This window comes from Python bivittatus, unplaced genomic scaffold (assembly GCF_059951505.1).
Source record: "Python bivittatus isolate LINGU-HERP-01145 unplaced genomic scaffold, Pbiv_v1 ctg000350_np1212, whole genome shotgun sequence".
In the NCBI taxonomy this organism is placed as follows: domain Eukaryota; kingdom Metazoa; phylum Chordata; class Lepidosauria; order Squamata; family Pythonidae; genus Python; species Python bivittatus.
In genome coordinates, this window is record NW_028277074.1 from 23,721,838 (window position 1) to 23,744,334 (window position 22,497).

The following is a 22,497-nucleotide window of genomic DNA, read 5'->3' on the forward strand; positions in this document are numbered from 1 at the left end:
TACAATGCAGAATGTGGTGTAGGCAAAATGCACCCCTTCTTCCTAGTAGAAACTGGTCACATAAAACTTCTTGTGGCAGAAGTAATGGAAAACCTATAATATATGGGTGACAAAGCCAGCAACACAGGATCTGGTTATCTTTCCCGGTTTAAATCCAACTTGTACAGCAAAAGATTAGGGTTTTCTATGTTTTTTAATGCAAATTTAGCACTCTTTCAAAAGAGTACTAAACCCATGTTTATAAGGAGCCTGTATATGACCTGATAAAGTTTATGGAAAGCACAAATTAGCCATTATGTATAGACAGATGCCTCTGCAGAAGCCAGAAGTTCAGTTTCTCCTGCAGTACATGCCAAAATAGTCACAATGTGCAGTGCCCAGAAACCAGTGGAGGGAGGGGGAATGCCCACACTGCCCTAAAGAGCCCACTAGGAGCTGGGCAGATCCCAGGCCCTGACCCCAACATGACCCATATTGTTGTTGAAGTGCCTTAGATCACGTCACAGCAAAATTTCTGTCAGGAGAAGAGGAAAAGTATTCCTATTAAACTAGCATAGCAAAAGACAAATTTAAGGTGTGGGCTGGGGATGAGTTGAAAAGGGTGTCATGAAGAAATGTTACATAAAAAGGTTACTGGGTATATTCATGCTGCAGTTAGGAGGACATAAGGATAAGTCCTCAGTCATAAAAGTTTGGACATACAGTAATAATTTGATAAGAAGATCTCACAAACTTTATAGGTAGTTATCTTCTATGGGAATGAACATAAAGAATTAAATTATTTCTATTTTATGACCAGAAAATATTTTATTGTAAAAAGTTCCTCTTTAGAAAACCATCAAAGTATAATACTGTATATATATAAATGCAAGTAGTATCTTTTCATTGTCTTATTACTGGTCATTTCCCTTTTTATTCTCCTTATGAGACATTTGGAGTCATGAGTTATGATATTTCATTATATTTATGAGGAGATTCTCTTTCTCTTTCTTTTGTATTTTAAAATTTAAACCTGCATTTACTGCCTTAAATATATTCAACATAAAATTATACCTTGCAACTTGCCCGTAAAAGGAACACATAGTTTGCATTTATTCTGGATGAAAAACCATTTAAACTGAAATTTAAAAAAAACAAAACAAAACTATAGTTGGATGACATAGCAATAGCATGCCCATAAATGTTTTTAAGTCACACTACCAACAGATTAGGGGAAGAAGAGTTTGATTAGCAGCTTGATGTGAATGAATCTGGAGATGAAATTATGTTCAGCATGAGTGTAATTGTTATAAACAAATACTAACAATTATCTTCAAACTGTACATAATTTCATCTGCCCAGCAAGCTACTCTTTAAAGGCAGCATTGCAGTGGCTTCCTTTTGTTTGGCTTCGAGTGGGAAGATTGGCTTATGAAAAGGCCCTAAAATATTCTTTCAAAGGAACAAAAAAATCCCTAATCAGCATAGCTGGATGCTGAGAGAAAATTCTAGATCTGCAAATGTTCTTTGCCAAGATAGACAAATCCATGTGCAATGCTGAAGCAGAGCATTTGCTAGAAAGGAATTATAAAATGTTTATGTAAAAACAGCAACAAACAAACGAACAATCTACAGCTTTTCAGTGGGCTGTTAATCAGCATTTCACTTACATTTTTATTCCAATCTAACATAAAGGATTATTCTGTTTTGTATCTGGGGCATTTTACCTTGGGAGATCTTAGAAGGCCTCATCATGCAATACAGTATGGAGTTATACATTTAAAGGTGCTGATGCCAAATTCATGACAAAATTATGTGACTGGATACCAATATGGCAGGCAGGAATCTTTTTCCTTCCTCCATGTTCCAGCTCAGTTTTGCAGGTGTATAGAACTTTTCTGGCTGGAAAAAGATGGCATTCCAACATAGCAGATGAAATTCTACTTATATTCTTTCTCTTTTACCCAGCCACAAAAGGGAAGGTTCTTGAATAAAATATATAGCCTTATACTGTACATACTGTATCTACTTTAGGAATCAAATTAAAAAAAAACCTAGAGCAAACATTGCCCTTGGTTATCAGAGAATCTTTTCATAGAAAAACCAAGAAGCCCGTGGCCAAATTTCCTCAAAACAAAAATGGCCAGTTGACACATATTTTCAAATTTTATTTATTATAGACAATACTATACTAAAATAGTTTCATTTTATATCTCTTAATTCATTTAGAGAAATTATACGGTAGGTTTCATGATATGAACATGCAGAGAGGCAAATTAAGTTTAACTAAGAGAATTACACTCTATATTGGTTCGTCCTTTTCTTGCTAACGCTGTATTTTCATATGACATATATTTGGAGAATAACTGTAGAATCTCAGGATTACCAGTAGCTACTGTATATAGTCAGCTAAAGCACTCCTGGAATCATCCTTGATGTGGCTTTGGCAAATTATTTCACTATTGTTGCCAACCTTACCGACAGATGTATTGTAAGAATTGATTTAAACTGGAATGTGACCTTACCTTCACATGATAAAGTTTTGTGTGAGAGTTCATATGAAATATGTTATTACCTAGATTCCTGTAATGGTATGTGAGGAAGACCTTGAAAGATGGGGTGAAGAGATGTTGCCCAGGGAACGGTCAGATAAGAGAGGGCATAGCTCACAGCTGTGTAATGGGCAGAGAAAGAGGCTCAGAAGGGACCCTCCATAGTTTCCCAGGCTGTACTTTCAGACTTGCAAGGTTCTGTTAATGTAGCCTTACAATAAAGTAGAATTAGCTCATCTGGTGATATTTCCTGCCTGGTCTACCTGGGAAGCTGAAAATCCCCCTGGTGTATTGACCAATAGTTATAGTTCCTGGGAATGAAAGCCACAGTAGCCCAGCAAAATATATGGAGGGAACTGAGCAGATTATAGCACACTGTTCTGCTTATAGGAGATATGGGAAAGCACCGTAATTAATGATATTTAGTAACATTACACTTTAGTCACACACAAACCCAGGAAGCTCTGCTGAACCTAATTCTGAAAATTCACTATAGCAAACAAGTAATAATATTTATTTTTATAGTAAAAAACAGCAAAGAACTATTAAAAAGCCTGAGGATTTCCTAAATTATTTACAACACTCTACATTCGTTTGCCTTTAAAAGAATATGCTAAGTTAAACTTGTTTCTGAGAAACAAATTAGTCACCTATTAACAGATGGAATGTTGCTCCGCATGTATACTGCGTTCTGGACATTGCCATCATCTTGCTTATATCTGAGAACTGCTTCCATCTGTAAAACAAACATATTTATACCTCAACCATTAGAACAGTGTCTCCCAAACAATGCTCATTCCACGTAATGCCGAACTAGGCAATTTTATCTAATTCAGTTTTTTAAGTTATGGAGGAGGAGGAGGGGGAGGATAGGGGCCTCAGAGGGTCAAAGGGGCATGTCACTGAGGTGATGTCATTGCAGAAGACAGGCCTACAATTTCATGCCCTTTTCGGGAGGTTGGGTGGGGTGAATTACTTAAACTAGGCCTTCCAATAACCACTATGGCAGTATTATCATGGGTGGGAATTCTGTGGATCATCTGGGAAGCTGCATGAAGTCTGCAGGTCCACACACAACAGGATGTAGAACTGCCCTCCAGGACCTTTTTATATGAGGCTTGGGAACAAACCGGGAGTCAATTTGAATTCTAGCTTGTTGTAATCATGTTTCTGTGCATGTGTGTTTCATGTGGATGCCGAAAGGATGAACTGAAATCTGTGACGTGGCAGGGATGCATGCAGAGCCAATACTGTCGTTTGTATTAACTCTGAATTATTCCAGTAAAAATCTATAGGAACGTTAGGCATTTAAATAAGTAACGCAAACACAGTTCGTTCACTTCCTGATAGCAATTTGGTTTCCAACTAACCTGAGAAAAGCGAGAAGCTGCATCTCTCTCTGCTTTATCCAAGACAGTATTGTCTACAAATAGCCAAAAAAAATGGCTTTTTACTTTTTCTTCAGGACTTCCATACTGAAGTATATGAAAAAATTGGTAAAAATACCAGACTTTAGAGGGAAGAGAGAAAAGAAAACAGTTTGTCTGTAAGCAGCCTCTGAAAATGGTTTCTAAAAACAGTGTTTTCTAAAGTGATACATACTACATGATCTTTCTCATTTGTCCAGAATTTTGGACCTTTTCAGTATTAAATTCATTTAGGAAGTTATTGTCTCATATTTGTAATTCACAAGCAATAGCCAATCACCAGTTTGATATATGTTGATTGGTGATCTAGCAACCTTTCCCAATTCTGGTGGTTATGAATGATGGAAAATGTACCCAAACAGATCTGGAAGTAGCAAGAAGTTATAGCATCCAGCTCTTTGGCCACTGGCACAAATGTCAATGGCTAAAAGAATCCCTTACAGCAGTGTTTTTCAAACTTGGGAACTTTAAGATGTATGGACCAACTCCCAGAATTCCCCAGCCCGTATGCTGGCTGGGGAATTCTGGGAGTTGAAGTCTGCACATCTTAAAGTTGCTAAGTTTGAAAAACACTGCCTTACAGTAAAAGGGTATTGGAACTAGAACTAGAATATTTCCCACTTCAGCTATTACCTCTTTGGATTGCTGAGAGGATGAATGCAAAATGAAATGTATAATTGTAAGGAGGTATGCTACAATGTTAATTTCATGCAAATTAAATAGACAAGCCCCCAAGTAAACATTTTTATGACCAGTATATTAAGAGTGTTAATAAATGACCACAACTATTAGGTTTTCACAGCTGCAGTTCCCTAGTCAATATTAAATGGGGTGGGGAGAGCCATTTAGTGCAGTCATAAAGTGAGATAGAGACAATGGTATCCTTCTGTTTCACTTACTTGGCTCTAGTAAAAACAGAAATATTGCCTCTAGGAGATAAAGAATGGGGACAGACTAAAAATTAGATGCTTACGGAGCAGCTATGGATTTTACAATGGTGGACAGCAATCCATAAAACTCTGTGAAATGTACTGTGTCTGATACAGCCACTTGAAATGATTGCCAGATGCTTGAGAATTAATTAGAGGTAGTCAGTTCATTATACAGACAGATTGGAGCCCAGCTGTTTTTATTCATTGTATTGGGCTGAATATTGGAACGATTAGAAGATATGAGTACAAAATTGGTTAGGATGCAGCTTGCAAAATTAGCATAATTTACTGCTCCCCCAGAAGGGAAAAGTTGTTGTATTACTAGTAATTGGCTCATGTCACCCATAATCCTACGGTGTGAATTTCAAGCTATGCTTACTGGGCAGTGATAGGACAGAAGTGCATATTAAAATCCTTAAATTGGTAGATTAAAGTATAATATTGGCCCAGTGGATTTATGGCAGTGGAACATTTTTTTTATTTATTGTGCCTTCAAGTCAGTTTTTGACTCCTGGCGACTGCCTGGATTAGTCCCTGCAGTTTTCCTGGCAAAGTTTTTCAGAAGTGGTTTACCCCTGCCTCCTTCCTAGGACTGAGAGAGAGTGACTAGCCCAAGGTCATCCTGTTGGCTTTGTCCCTAAGGCAGGACTGGAACTCACGGTCCCCAGTTTGTAGCCTGATGCCTTAACCACTACACCAAACTGGCTCTAGTAAAACATTAGCCAATAACAATGAGAGCAAACACAGGTTATGTCTGAACTAGGACTAAGATTGGAGTGATTCAGATTCAAGTCCTCACTCAGCCATGAAGACCACGAGAACAAGACATGACAGTCACTATTGCTGAGCTTAACCTGACTAACAGGATTTTTGTAAGGGTATGTGGATGGTGGAAAGCTAGATATGCTGTCTTGAAATCCTACAAAGTGCATAAAAGTGAAATTGGTGTGTGACCTAAGATGTTTTGTGTTCACTTAGAAATTGCTACATAGTTCCTCCTCACCGCTGGGCAAAGGAGTCAGTAGTTGGTTATCAGCATTAACTCCTTCTTTCTGTGAACCTGAAGTTTTATCTGACAAAAAGATTTATTCTAGAGACAGAGAGAGAGAAAGGGAAGAGATGTGCCAGGGTGAGTAAGTGACTGGATCATTCAGCTGTGCTTCCCAAAGTGTTACCCATGATTCAGAAGTGAGCCTACAATTATAATTATTGGATGATCACAATGAGCCTGTGGCATTACAGCTATGGCCCAGTGTACCTCAAAACTGCTGTGTTTCCTAGAAAGGTTGGAAGATGTGGTTCAGCAACATCTGAGTCCAGCTTGCCTATTTCTGTCAGTGAGGCCAAAGTTAATGCATTGGGGGGATTGGGACACGTTACTGGTGGTTGGTCTATTATCTTGTTTCTTTTCGTATCTTTTTTTTTTTTTTTTGCTTGGGTAAGAGTAAATATGTTTAGGAATGTGAAGCATAGCCACAATCCTATAAATATTTACATGGAAGTAAGAGTACCCGACAGCGATGGAACCATCAAATGAATTCCTACATAAATCTATTTACATTACAGAAGAGGGGACAAAAATGCAATCAAAAGAACAAATGATTTTCAACAAACCAGAATCCAAGATACTTATATTAATAGCTTTCATTGTATATATGATTAAGTTGCTTACCAGATGGATGTTTGTAAAATATTGCTGCTGGGGGAGTTGAGCCAAAAATAAAATCAAATGGGCCCCATTCTTCTATCTTGTAAATAAAATAAATCAGATTCAGAAATGTAGTTGGTTCATTAATTAACACACTGATAATTAATAATACTGATCCACAAATTAATATATTAATTTAAAAAAGTCTTTTGCCTTAATCTACAACTCCCCAATTAAAATTTATGGGGCTTTGTATATTACTCTGTGTAAGACTATGCCACTGACAATAGTTTATTTCAAATTCATTCAAATCTGTTGCTAAATTAATTAAGAATATTAATTAAATAATCCATAATATTCCAATGCTCCAACACCCAATATAGCAACCTCCCTTAAAAACAACCAGTTCTTTGCCTTCTCAAAAATCCTCTCACTAGGCTCCTGGATGAGAATAGAATCCCTCTACCCACCTTTTCATTGTGGAAGGGGTATCTGTCTCTCCTTACCTAAACCCCTGCCTCTTACTCAGAAGATTATGCTTAAAATCCAATTTTTCTCAAGTTCTCCACACTTCTACAGTTCTTCTACTGGGCACCCGGTTACTCCAGCAGACTCCACACAGATTTCAGGCTCAAGCCATATGCTAGCCCTCCATCCCACTGTGGCTGACTATATTCTGGGTAGGGTAGCTTCAAGTTCAGCTTTAGTTTCTATCTTTACTTTAACTCTTCTTTCTCTTGCCACTATTTTCTTCCAAACTTTCCATCCCCCATTCTACTTTCTTTCAACTTGGCCTCTTATAAACTCTAATACACAAAACTAATCCTCAAAATAATCAATGGAACAATCCACACAGAGTAACAAATCAACACAAACACCTCTGCCTCTTCACAATTCAAAACAGCCAGCATACAGATTGCTATCTTGAAAAATAAAAGTTTTACAAAGTGTCTTGTACTTACATGTATTCTTACCACATCTGTGACATCATCCACGTACTTTAGATACCCATTACCTCTCCTTTCCCCCAGAAACCCCAAGCTTTTCAGTTCTGGAGAGGAGAAATGAAAAGTACAAAATACATTAAGTGTGATACGTGACCACAGTTTGTCTTGGATACATATGAAGGTGCCAGTGAGGGCCAATTAAAGCTGTGTTAAACAAACTGAAAAAGGAATGAGGAAGGTAGTTCTATGGAGCACTGAACCAAGACATGTTTTTCTTTTGCAGCAGCTGTTCAGAAAGACAGAAAAATCTGACTCTTGTGAATGAGTAGAGAAAGGAAAATTTTCCAGCTTTAAAAAAGTTAGGAGACTCATTCAGCTCAAACACATCAAGCAATCAGTAACAACAATCAAAACCAGCATAGACTTGGAAAGAGAAGGAATACTGCAGGATACATATACTGTAACTGTACAATCTATTCCTCCTGTAAGGTGTTTATTGTATTTTGCAAAACTAGAAGATGTCTGATGAAAGTAAGTGAAGAGATAAGTCTGACAACAAGACTAGAAAGTACAGTAGTACCTCGGGTTATGAATTTAATTTGTTCCGTGACTCTGGTCGTACCCTGAATTGGTCGCACCCTGAAGCAAATTTTCCCATAAGGTTCAATGTAATTACTGTTAATCTGTTCTGGCGTCCGCAGACCACGCGTCAGGGGGGGAAAAACGGCTGCGGACCACACTGCAGGGGCGGAAAAACGGCCGCGGACCACACGGCAGGGCGGAAAAATGGCCGTGGGCCATGTGGCACGCGCGGAAAAATGGCTGCGGACCACGTGGAACGGGTGGAAAATGGCCGCGGACCACGTGTCATGGCGGAAAATGGCCGCGGATCCGGTTCGTAACCCGAGGTAAATTTTTGCAGCCGGAGCTGGTCGCAACCCGAAAAGTTCGTTAGCAGAGCCGTTCGTAACCCGAGGTACCACTGTACCACAGAAAATATTGAAATGCAATGAATTGGCAGTATCATGTTTCTTGGTATTCTATAAAAAGCAAAGAATGTAAGGTGTAACTTCTGGGCTAATTTGGTGATGTGGAATCAATTTAGTCTCTAAAAGCACAATTCTATACATTTCTACTTAGGAATGGATTCTGTGTAGTTTCCTCCTGAGTAAAAGGGTAGAAGATTACAGGCCACATAAACAGCAGAATGTTTAGTGGATTAAGTTAAACATTGTCCCCATTTATTGGTGTGTCTTTGGCTGTTAATTGTTCTCAGATCTGATAACCATGCAATATTTACATGGTGAGTTTTTGTTTAATTGATTGATTGTATTCATTTTACTCAAAAATGAAGGTTGATACCACTTGTAGGTAGTTGATATTCTTCATAATAAATGAGATTGATTTCAGCAGGAGTTAAGCACTTACTTAAATATTTCTTACAGAAACCAATGGGCTTAATGAGTATGCCATTTATTTTTCACTGAACTAAGGAAAGGAAAGGAAAGGAAAGGAAAAGAAAGGAAAAGAAAGGAAAGGAAAATTTAAATATAACACTCAGAAGGCAATATACAATTCTCTGTGTGTGTGCGCGTGCATGCGTGTATGTATGGGGGACTTCAACCACATATACTTCTTGCAAATGAAATATAAGCCAAGAAACAGAAAGATTTGGAAAAGTCCAGAGGTATCCTTTTAAATCCTTGCCCAAGGACCTAAAGGGCTGTTTGTCACTACTCTTATCTAGAATCTAGTCACTCACCATGAAATCCAGACTGCAGTGGGCGATCAGCAGAGAACAGCTTCAGTTTCAGTTTTATTTATGGCCAAAAGGGCCAAAAGGATCAGCAGAGAACAGGACTCATAAATGCCTTTGCAAAGCAGCTGGCTCCCAGTGAGCCAAGTCAGCTCTCCACATACAGTTATAGACTACTGAATGTGGATAGAAAAATATGCACGTCTGTATTACCTGTTTACTTACCCTCTGTAATATTATCAAAAAGCAAAAGCACACGCATTGATTTTCTTTCCATGGAGACAATGGCTGATATATCCAGATATTAGGACTGTTCTAACACAATCAATAAAGCAAATATTTGTTAGCAAAGGGGATATATCTATTTGATATACCCAGTTAATCCAGTAACAACAATTACAAACCCACACAATTCTATCTTATTCTTAGAAATAATGTTATTTCAATTATTACATATATCACATGAGTACAAGAAGGCTGCATCAGGTTCAATAACACAATTTAAGCAGTCTGTTAGATCATTTTGATAATTAATACACATATTTTTATTTTGATCATACCTATATTTTATGCTAGTTTATTTATACTGTATCTTGCCTTTTTGGAAAGTTTCCAAAAGGCGCCTTTATATTAACAGAACCTTTCTAAAATGGGTCTTAGTATATTCTCCTAAGCACATCTGAATGTAGCTGTGACTGAAAATATGTGATTGAAAGGTTTGAAATTTACACTATGTTATAATCTTAAAGAGAATTTTTATAAAATGATGCACCATGGGTATATGTCACCAGAGAAACTGTCTAAAATGTATAAAGGCACTTCAAATTTACGTTGGAAATATGAACTAACAAGAAGGGATATTTTATCATGTTTGGTGGATGTGTAAAAAAGCTAGAAAATTCTGAATTCAAATGCACACAATGATTCAGAAGATTTTAAAGATTAATATACAATTGAGACCAGAGGTTTTTCTTTTGGGACTGATGGATAAACAGTTGGAAAAAAAGTCATGGAACTTTGTTTTTGTACATGATATCTGCATTGAGATTATTATATGCACAACGATGGAAAGATTCAGCATTAGCAACAATGAAGGAATGGTTGGTGAAGATGATGGAACTTGCTGAGATGTCTAAATTGACTTCTTTGATCAGAGAAAAGACAATATCTATGTTTATTGCTGACTGGAAACCCCTTACGGACTTTTTGCATAAAACAGAAAAAAAATGAACTGATGATTTATGGTTTTGATGATTCGATAGGATAGATTATAGAAAGAAGACAAGTTGTAACCATAGAGTAAGAGATAAATTTATAAGAAGATTGGAAGCTACTTCTTTGTATCTTTTTTCTTTCTTTTCTATTTTTTCCCCTTTTTTCCTTTTTGTTACTTTTAGCTTTCTCTTTGATTTCTTTCTTTTTCTTTTCTTTTTCTTACTTTATATTAGTTTGTATTCATTTCTATCTTCATTTTTAAAAATCTTTAATAAAAATTATATAAAAATGAATGCAGCTGTGACTAACGGAACTAAAACATTAAGAGCAGTATGACACACTGGCCATGCCTTCTGTGCCCTCAGATAGGTCACAAAAAGAGCTTCTATCTCTATGGATAAAAACAATTGGCCAGTCCCCGGACTGCATAGCAGTTACTCTCTTACAGGTGAACTGGGGGTTCATGAAACTAAACCAGCCACTCTGGAAATCTTTCATTTAAAAACAGATGCATAACATCAGACTCCTGGAAGAAGTCATTTAGAAGCAATGTACTGTGAGCCATTTTCATGTTTTAGCTGTGAGCCAGCTTTCTATCTCTGTCCTGAGAAAGAGGGAAGAAGAAGGTGGTGATGGCATTCAGATTAGTATATTAGCTTCTTAAATTTTTATTTGTACAGGAAATTTTTAGGAGGCAGGCTCCTAACCGAGGCATAGTCCTACTGCTTACTGGGTGACAGAATCATGAAACGACTAAAAGATCATCTAATCCTGTCCTCTGCCCAGTACATGATTTGTAGTGAAAGATGTTACAACAATAGAGATGAGCATCATACAAATTTCAGATTGCAATCCCCCTCCCTCCTCACCATTAGCTACAATGGCTAAGCCTCATGGGATCTGAAATTCAACGTTGGGAACATTTGTCAGTTTGTATGATTATTTATGACTGAGGGAGTTTTGAGAGCTGACATCTCAAAACTAGGAATAATCCAAAGAAATCAATTAACAACAAAACCTCCCTGATTTGCTAAAGATTCATCAGACATGTCTACTGATTGACCCTTCAACTGATGGGTTTAGAGCTCTTCTTTAGATCATTCATTCTGCCCTTTCTTTGAAGATAACATTAATTGTACATTTAGATCAATATTATCTACTCTGATTGGACCAGTAAAGTTATCAGCTGTCCTGGCTCCTTTTCTCTGCCTTTTTTTTTTTTCATGATGGGATCTGGGCAGTGGTGTGCTGGAGCCAGCTGATATCAGCTCATGAGAGCCAATTGTTAAATTTTCAGGAATTTTATGAGCCAGCTGAGAGCAGAGCTGAGCCATGATGCCTAGTACACTGATCAACTGTTTGGTGGTTCGCAGTCTGGTGTAGCAGCAGCAATGGAACTGGCAGAACCGGTTGGTGTACATTTATTAGCACACCACTGGATCTGGGACAATCAGGCAGGTCGGTGCTAGTGCGCAGAATGTTGTATTGAAACATTTTTAGGATGTTCTGGTATGCTATTGTTTTGGTGACAATAGTTTTTTGGTTGACAGAAAAGGATGAGAAGCAACAGAAGGCTATCAAGGAAGTTGGCTTGTTTTTGTTGATATTATATGGGGCAAATAAGCAGTTTTATTTAAACATCCATAGTCATGCTAAACATTTACTGTATTACAAAAATTCAGAAGTCACAAAAATGCAAACATTTTCTAGATGTCCAAAACTCATAAGTAAAAGAGTTTACAGGAAGTGGGAATGGATAAGAGAGGAGAGATAAGGGGTAATAATGCCTATTTGCTGTTGAACTTATGACATCTATCTGGCCAGAGTTTATAGTTTGTAAAGTGTCAGCTGAAAGAGTGTGCTGCCACTTGCTTAAAATGAAGCATGTTTTAAATTTGTTCAGCTTTGTACATTTATATCATTTGCTGGCAACACAATGATTGTGCCTTCTGTCTGAACAGCATCCCTGTCAAAAATCAGTTCATTTAGCTGATTATTCTGTGCAATATCCTGTAGAAAATTTACTCAGTTAATTTAAAGCCAAGCAATACTTGAACAACTGAGCTTTCCCTTACAGATTCTTGATCATAGAAATGTTTCAGATCCGCACACATTTTGTTCTCCTCTTTAGCAATCCATTTACACCCTGGGGTGCACACATGAGGCATATCCAGGGACTTGTTTCTTTTATTTCCTCTGCATGCCCAGGATAAACAAGAATATCCACACATTCTTCACAAAAGCATCTAAATAAAATTTAAAAATAAAATTGTTTAAAGGCACAAATTACTATGTTTCTGTTTGTGTTCCCTGATGAACAGCTGAAGCACAATGCATTCTGTTAAATATATCTGGCCTTTTTAGAACATAGCCAGTTTATTTGCCCCAAGAAATGCTGTGAAAATACATTTGAGGTATTTTGTACATTTGACTATTCAAGAACATACAAAAGGCTCCTAAAGTCTATTACAAAACTTTATGTAAATGTGGCATAGGCCTTAGTATGGCTCAGGTCAGGGATGAAGCACACAAACTAAGTCGCTGCCTGTGCTACCTGATGTTCCTAAACTCATAGTTCAGGAATATCTGGAGGTTATACAGTTTTTATCTGCGTTAGAGTTACTAACTGCCAAGAAAACTGGCCTGGATAGGTAATACGTTTTAGTAATAGCCTTAATTGCAAAGATCAGTAAATGGTTCTTTGCTTGATGGTTTCCTCCCGATCAGGAAGAGCACCACTTTCTAATTTATGTCACTTTGCTGAAAAAGGCAAAGAAGCAGAACTATTAAAATAAATGAACATTATGATATGAATGGAAAAGGAACAGAAATCAGCAGAAACTAGAGGTCTCATGCCGTTAATTTGGCTAAATAGATAGGACAGCAATTAAGGTGGAGTACTAAGCATCTGTAAAAACTATTACTATTACTGTCATGTCCAGCTTTCCATTAGTCATCCCAGAAAACAGGAGAAGGGTTTGGGAGAAGCATGATATGTGTGTATCTGCTAAAAAGGACTGTACCACCAACACTGTCAACAAGTTGATTGCAGAAAGTCAGTCCTGGCATTAATGTCACAATTGCACCATCATCAGAATTCCTAAGAAAGAGGGGACCATATCTTTAAATAGTTGCTGAGTTATTGTAATCCTAATGGCAACTACCAATTTTGATTTTTAATATATAAGATACAGTATGCACCATCAGACCAAATGGAGTAAAGGAAAGTTTTATCCTTTTTTTTTTTTTTTAAGTCTTATTGCAATGCAAAGACTTCTTCAGCTTCACACTTGGTAGCATTTCAAACTTTCATTTGTAGAGTTTGGATATTGCTCACCTGTGACATGCTGAATCATCAACATTATTAGAGCCATCATGGTGTCCTAGCAGCAGATGGTACAGTCAGCTTGGTACCCATCATCACCACAGAGGAAGAACTTCTCCAAAAACTTAATTTATAATAGTATTTTAATTAATAATACTATATACTGTGTGCTGTATGAACTTAATTCATAATACTGTTTAATGGTAGTTCACACAGGCACACACTTCAGCCATTCATAAAGCAGCATTTTAAAATAGGCTAAAATTTCTAAAGCCTTGTTTTACAGACAAGAAATGAAGCTTGGCTATAGTTTACCTAAGAATAATACTGGGGTTGTTAGGCATTTCCAGTGATGCTGTAAATGACTACTAATACTAAACAAGTATTAACAATAATACCAATACCTCTGATAATTTCAACTGGCTCTTTCTATTGCTACTTCAGCTAGCATCTACTGGATGTGCAATTTTAGTCTTATTTTTAAGGAATACAAATTATTCCCAAGATCTAATTTTATAGCCTTGGAATCCTTTTTATTTAAAGATCACTATTTTTCAGTAGTGATTCAGGTCCAACATTCAAATTTCCGCTATATGTATCATTATTGCACATCATGAAGTATTCCATATGGCTCTTGGTAAGACCATCAGAATCAAATATTCTGGCATCTTGTATCACCTGACTATAACTTTGCATTTGATGACTGATTTAACTAGTGATGTAATTATCTGTCTTTCAACATCATAACGTTAGAACATTTAACATTTAAAGAATGGTTAAAATAACAATTTCAGTTAAGTACTGTTATCTTTTTTTAAGGCCAGCCTCCTGATATTTGCAACAGCAGTGCACCTATGGATCAAATTAATTCTTACATCAATAGCACATCTTTTGTTGGTTTGGCTGGTTTCCATGTCACTCTAATCAGTACTAAATCTGATTAGCATAAGTAGGTACTTTATGCTAATTAAGCTTAGGTACTTTATGCTAGGTACTTAGCTACTTTATGCTAATTAGGTACTTTATGCTAATTAAGTTTTTAAAATGTATCAATAATAACACAATACGATGATACAACTGACAGTTTAATGGCTCAATTTCAACCCCATATTACAAGAGGGAACAGTTCATAACATTTCTAGTGCTAAGGTAGATTTCTAGTGCTAAGGTAGATTTTAATGGCCTTTAACCCCAGCAAACCTATGGCTTTGGGAGGGATGCTATTCCAAAGAAGGAGGGCAACATTTGGTGGCCTGCCTCCAAGAGCTCTCAGCAAAGGGATCTGATTGAAGGGCCTGAAGAGAACCTTTTCTATTCAATCTTGTTAGACAAGCGGAACCAACTGGGAGAAGGCAATCCCAAATATATCCCACTGAAGAACCCCAAAAGGCTTTAAAGGTAACATCCAGTTCCTTGAATTGCCCCCAAAAGAAAACTAGTAAGAGTGGAGCTCTTAAAGTAGTGATATTCCATGGGCAGATTATGAAGTACCCAGCCCTGTTTGAGCTGCTGCATTCTGGACTGGCTGTAACTTCCAAGTGGTTTTCAAGGACAGTCCCATATAGAGTTTTCTGCTAAAGCAGGGATCCTCACCTGCAGGGTTTTGAATAGCACGCAAGAGCCACACACAAAATGTAGTGGAGAAAAAATCATATTGTTTTCACTTCATATAGAGTGCATGGCAATAATCCTGATGAAAAGTGACTAAGGCATGAGTAACCAAGAGAAGACCTCCCATTCCAGGAAGGGTGGTAGTTGGCACACCAGATGGTAGTATGCCAAGGCCTCCTTGCTATAGCTATAGCTACCACTTGCTCCTCACGTAGGACCTGACAGTCAGGAAGAACCCACAAGTTATGTTCAAGTTTTGCAGGAGAAGCATGATTCTATCCAGAACTAAAAATGGAGCATCCCTGGAGTGAGATAGCTTCTTAACCCAAAGCTACTGTGTCTTGCTGGGACTGAGCCTACATTTCACAGCTTCTAGGCACCAGAGCACCTCAGCCACATTGCTTTTTTGACCCAGGATCAAGATATAAAATTGGGTATCATGACACCTGATCCCATGTTGACAGATGACTTCTCCCAATAGTTTCATGTCTATGCTGAATAGAAATGGAGAAAGCCCCATGTCCTGTGACTCTTGATATTTAAGGGGCCTGAGATTCAACTTCTTGCTCCCCTCCACACTGACTTGAACTACCCCCTCAGAAAGGAGAGGCACACGACACAATGCCCCCCATCCCCAACCCCCAGGGTGAGTCCTGAAGGATACCATACTATCTTAATGATATCAAAATAGATAGATGATAGAGATAGATGACAGCCAGCCAGCCGAGAGAGAGAGAGAGGAAAGAAAGAAAGAAAGAAAGAAAGAAAGAAAGAAAGAAAGAAAGAAAGAAAGAAAGAAAGAAAGAAAGAAAATACTGAAGGAGAATGTTAGGGGTCAGGCTAAAAGCCCCTAACTCAAATACACCAAATACACTTTCCCTAAAGGCTTTCTCTAAAGGGAAATTCCCTAAAAGGAAATTCCCTAAAAGGAAATTCCCTAAAAGGAAACCAAAAATGTCAGCTCAGCCATAAAATATTTAGAAGGCTAAGAAATGTTGATAAGCTTTGGGAAAGCAAAAGTAACTCCCTAAAAAGAAACCGGTCATGAAATATTGCCCCTTTCTCCTTTCTAAACCCCACTGGCTTTATAGTCCTGTCCCATTCTCTCATAGTTACACCCATATGACTTCATTGACCTCACTGTGTACATGATCCAATCAAATATTTGCTGTTGTCTATACCCAGTTAAATACCTTGCTGCTGTATCCAATCACATGTATATTCTTAATTTATGAACATGATAAAAGGACAGAAAAGGCAGGGACCTAACAGAAGCAGAAGAGATTAAGAAGAGGTGGCAAGAATACACAGAAGAACTATACAAGAAAGATCTTAATGTCCCTGATGTCCATGCTGGTGTGATCACTGACCTTGAGCCGGACATCCTAGAGAGTGAAGTCAAGTGGGCCTTAGGAAGCATTACTAACAACAAAGCTAGTGGAGATGACAGTATTCCAGCTGAGTTATTTAAAATACTAAAAGATGATGGTGTTAAAGTGCTGCACTCAATATGCCAGCAAGTTTGGAAAACGCAACAGTGGCCACGGGATTGGAAAAGGTCAGTTTACGTTCCAATTCCAAAGAAGGGCAATGCCAAAGAATGCTCAAACTATCGCACAATTGCACTCATTTCACATGCTAGCAAGGCTATGCTCAAGATCCTACAAGCTAGGCTTCAGCAGTACGCAAACCGAGATGTACAAGCTGGGTTTCGAAGAGGCAGAGGAACTAGAGATCAAATTACCAACATTCGCTGGATCATGGAGAAAGCACGAGAGTTCCAGAAAAACATCTACTTCTGCTTCATTGACTATGCAAAAGCCTTTAATTGTGTGGATCATAACAAACTGTGGCAAATTCTTAAAGAGATGGGGGTACCAGACCACTTTACCTGTCTCCTGAGAAATCTGTATGCGGGCCAAGAAGCAACAGTTAGAACCGGTCACGGAACAACCAATTGGTTCAAAATAGGGAAAGGAGTATGACAAGGCTGTATACTGTCACCCTGCTTATTTAACTTATATGCAGAGTACATCATGAGAGATGCCAGGCTGGAAGAATCACAAGCCGGAATTAAGATTCCAGGGAGAAACATCAACAACCTCAGATATGCAGATGATACCACCCTAATGGCAGAAAGTGAAGAAGAACTAAAGAGCCTCTTGATGAGGGTGAAAGAGGAGAGTGCAAAAGCTGGCTTGAAACTCAATATTAAAAAAACTAAGATCATGGCATCTGGACCCATCAGTTCCTGGCAAATAGAAGGGGTAGAAATGGAAGCAGTAACAGACTTCATTTATTTGGGCTCCAAGATCACCACAGATGGAGACTGCAGCCATGAAATTAAAAGACGCTTGATCCTTGGGAGGAAAGCTATGACAAACCTAGACAGCATATTAAAAAGCAGAGACATCACCTTGCCAACAAAAATCCGCATAATCAAAGCTATGGTTTTCCCAGTAGCAATGTATGGCTGTGAGAGCTGGACCATAAAGAAGGCTGAGCGCCGAAGAACTGATGCCTTTGAACTGTGGTGCTGGAGAAGACTCTTAAGAGTCCCCTGGACTGCTAGGAGGTCAAACCAGTCAATCTTAAAGGAAATCAACCCTGACTGCTCATTGGAAGGATTGATAATGAAGGAGCACACATTCCTCCATGAAACAAGGAATGTTGAGTGTGAATCTCAAGCACTCCACAGCATAAACAAATATCTTCAAACAAAACAAAACAAAACCAGGAAGATTTAACTTTCAGTAACCAATGCTATAGATTTCTGTGATTTGATCATGGGAGTTGCCATCTAACAGAAGGATACAGACTGGGGAGATTGGATTAAGACATTGAACATCATTCAACTGTTAAAAAAAGAAGATAATATGTATTTAAAAAGAGATAAAAATGCGATACTGTTTGAATATGTATGCATTTATAATCTTAAGAACAAATGCAAAAGTGTATTTATACCCAGAAAAATACCTATATAGGTCAAATAATCTATCAACATATAAAGTACAGAGACTATTTTTGAATAAAACCATCCTTTGTCAGAGGAACTTCAGGTCTCTTTGCTGTTGTATCTTTTTTTTTTTTTAGCCAATGCTGTTTCCCGTTCTTTTCCATATAAGGGAACCAAAGAAAATGAATTTTAGCTTTTCAATATTTTGCAGGGGAAATTTGGCAGCTAACAGAAAAAGTGAATTAAGTTTTTTGTGTTGCAATGATTTATAACTTGTGGGGATACAGGAGTGATTAAATGAACTACAGAATTTGTTAGCAAAGATTAAGTATTTTTTCTCATTTCCTCAAAAATCTTTGACCGAAATGAATAATTAAATGAACATTGCATTATACCAATTTACTTACAACCTAGGTTGGGGAAGGGCTAGTCCTGTCTGGAGGAGTCAGGACTATAGCTCTTGAAGCTGTAATCCTAAAACATCTTTTGGAAGTCATTTGACTGAGGAAGGATACCTTATTAACAGCAATTCATAAAAATAAAAATAATAATGAAAATAACAATTGCATCAATAAAACCCTAATATGTCATCTTCAATATGCCTCTCATTATATTTCACTTCATGTGCGATATTTTCTATGGAAAAAGAATTAGGGCATTTTTCATATAGATCTTTTGAATTGGTTTCCACTTGAATTAGCCTCTAATTCAGTGTAAAATGTACATTGAATAGAATGTCTGTTAACTGTTTTTCGACATTCAGTAAAATAGCATAACTTTTTTTTATGCCCTGAGTGAGAAGGACCTTTCAGATCCCAGGCTCATACTCCTCACCATTAAAGTGCAGAATAATAATAGCAACACAATGCTGTTTTTGTCATTTATCTTCTATTGCCACCCCCTATGGACACTTCTGCTTCTCACAGTTTCTTCCTATAGGTCAAAAGGCCTTTCTGCTTCATGTTGCACTGCATAAGTAGTCCTTGTTTGGTGACTGCCTCATTTACCAACTGTTTGCAGTTACAACAGTGATGAAAAAGTAACTTTGCAACCAATCCTAACATTTATAACCTTCACAAGTCTGTAAAGCAAAGGAAAGCTGAAGTAAGATCATAAGCACCGTTGTGGTTTTACTTAGCGACTGCTTTGCTTAACAATCAAGTTGCTAGTCCCAATTGTGGTTGCTAAATAAGAGCTACCTATAGTGCAAAACTGCAGTCAATATACTCAGAGCCTGTGGACATAAAGGTCAGTTGCTGCTCAAGGTGCACCAAGCAGAAGAAATGTTAATTCCTCTTGGGAAAAGCAAAAAAACCCAAAATGAGATATTACCTTTGCTTAACTTAAAGGTGCTTACTTCTTCCACAGAACTTGTAGAAATCTCAAGATCATAACTGTAGGTCCCTAGGGATACAGTTAAAAGTATAATGGGATAGGAGAAATTACTTACATTATATAGTAGTTTAAGATATTTACTCCATGGTCTTCTTAGATAAAGCACTGTTGGTTGTAAGAATGTAACACTTCTCAGAGATTAGTTGAATTAGTTGGTTGTGAAAATGCTGGCTGGGGAATTCTGGGAGTTGAAGTCCACACATCTTAAAGTTGCCAAGGTTGAGAAACACTGTCCTATAGGATGGTGCATATCTTCAAGCACTCAGAGCTGGCTCTAGGTTACAGAGAGGTGGAAAGTTTCTGCTAGTCTCCAGGACATTACCTCTCTGGAAATACTACTGGCTCTGTCAACTGTGATTTCTTCCCCATGTTTGCTATTGAACTGTGTTCGTATAATGTCCTACATCTTGGTAAGAAAAATTAAATGCATAGACACAGGACTGGGGAAACGTGGCTTGATTACAATGTGTGTGAGAACAATCTAGCAGTATTAGTGGACCATCAGACGTACAGAAGCAAGTAGTAGTCACCCCGAAGGCCAGTGCAATCTTTGGGCTGCATTAACAGCAGTGATGTAACCCAATTGCAGGAGGTAACAGGTCCATGCGCTGGTTAGATTACTCTGCACTGGTTAGACTGCACCTGAAGTATTGTGCCTAGTTCTTGGCACTACATTTGAAAAGGGACATGGGAAAACAGGGTCAAGTATCAGAAAATTGCTCCAGGTTGAAAAGGGATCTGGAAACTAAGCTCTATGAGGAACTTGTGTGCTAAGGCTGCAAAAAAAGAAGACAAAGGGAAGATATGATAGGTCTATCTTGATTTATTTATAAATGTATGGTCAAAGGCTAAAGTGAAATTAAAAAAAAACTTGTTCGTAAGCTTAATAAAAATAAGGAACAAAATAAAATGACAGGTTAAATACCTGAAAATCAAATAAGCTAAGTGTTTTTCTATATAAATAGTGGTTATACATATCAAAAAGCTGTCACATGCAAGAGAGAACGGGACTGTTCTCTGCTGAAACTGAGAGCAGAACAAGGACCGACAAGTCAAAATGAAAAGAAAGAAATCTGAATATTAACCGGCGCTTCCTGCTAATAAGAGCTGCGGAACAGCCTGCTGGAACAGCCTGCTGGAACAGCGGGGGCGTCCCCGCCCTGGAGGTTTTCAAACGGGGTAGCAAGTGGGTGTGGGCGGTACTTTCCTGGATCCCTGCGGCGGTTGGGCTAGGGAACCCGCTCAGCTCCTCGCTGCTATGAAGACTCTGGACTATTTGTAAATCTTGCCTTGACCTAAAATAGGCATTGCCTTACTAGGAATTTTGGCTCTCCCTCGCCCAGCAGGTTGACACTGGTTTTCTCTGGCTTCCTCCGAATGATTTTGTCTGGGTTTGTGGCATCGCTATTTTCAGTGTGTGTGTGGGTAGGTTGCTGCGTTGCTCCATCTCCCCTGCTGTTCGGAGCCTTCCCAGTTTTACGTGGGCCACCGGGGAAGGGAGGGGTTGATATGCCCCGCCGGGAAGCCTTTTGTCTCACCTGCCCCCGAGAAACTGGACGCGTCTTCGCGATCGCTGTCAGTGTCCACCACGATGACAGCTCCCTGGTCTTGAGCCATGCGTGAAGACGGCGAACCCCGTCCCTCCCTCCCTCCCTCCCTCCCTCGGCCCGGCGCCCAAGACCCAAGCGGAGAGAGAGGCGCGATTCCCGGGGCCGCGTGTTGGGAGCCAAAGGTTTTCGGCAGTGCAGGGAGGTCAGTGGTCCTGGAATCGCCCCGCGTGTGAAAACAGGCGAAGGGAATTCTGGCCGAACAGACTCTTCGGCCTCGAAGATGCAATATAGGGAAATTTGTTACGAACGTGTTACCTAGAAGCTCCCCTGGCTTGAGCAACAGCCACAGCAACAGGCTTCGGGGAACTCAAAGATCGCCAAGATGCTGAACAAGAGGAAAGCGAAGAACATCAAAGGGGCGGTTTTATGCTCCAATTTTCCATGGGGACCGGAAGACCTTCCCATAGATTACAACTGCAACTCCACTAAGGTCATAGAACTTCCTTTGACAGAAACCAAGCTTAGGGGTGGGTAGCCAGTTGGCCACAGACAAGGATCACAGTCCTTGCCAGCGGTGTTGAATCACAGTTCCCAGTAATCTCCAGCTTTGGCTGTGACTGCTCAGCACCATCTGGAGGGCCAGGCCTACACCACCTCTGATAAAAAATATCTCAGTTAAGATGGTAGGTAACACCAGATCAAGAAGAAACACCATGGTTTTTCCCTTCTCCAGCTTTCCCCAACCTCATGGCCACCTGATGCGTTGGGACTACAACTTCCAGAAAGCCCAGGCATTCCCATTGGCCATGATGGCTTGGAGTTCTGGGAGCTGTAAATACAGCACATATGGAGGGCATGTAGAAGGAAAGGTTATGCCAACCTTACTGTTAATTTCTCTCACCAAACTGATAGAAATCAAAAGGAAAAAGTATTAAAATACACTTTTTAAAAACGCTAGTTTTATAGCACTTATTAAAAAAAAAAATTGATCCCATACAGCAGTCTTCCCTAACCTGATTCCCCCCTGCCCCGCCCAGTTTGCCGTGGTATGAGTCCCCCTTTCTATGAGCCTGCTGGAAAAATGGACCTTGTAGTACAGCACATTTGGCAGTTGTCCAGCTGAGAAAGGTACAAATGCAAGGTGCTTTGAAATACCAACTCTCTTATATAGAATGGGGAGGATTTTTTTCTCTCCTAATTGGTA

General features: G+C 38.7%; 1 protein-coding gene across 1 annotated transcript; it reads right to left on the reverse strand.

Annotated features, from left to right (window-relative positions):
• Nucleotides 1-1,077: 1,077 nt before the first annotated feature.
• DNMT3L (DNA methyltransferase 3 like) lies at nt 1,078-21,360 on the reverse strand. The gene is given in 15 exon segments (XM_088144454.1): nt 1,078-1,553; nt 3,182-3,267; nt 3,902-4,041; nt 6,563-6,638; nt 7,501-7,589; nt 9,467-9,517; nt 9,520-9,556; nt 12,532-12,566; nt 12,569-12,702; nt 13,794-13,815; nt 13,818-13,909; nt 18,022-18,109; nt 18,946-18,984; nt 19,681-19,752; nt 21,282-21,360. Coding segments are annotated over 15 exon segments (1,185 nt in total). The 3' UTR covers nt 1,078-1,408.
• Nucleotides 21,361-22,497: the final 1,137 nt, after the last annotated feature.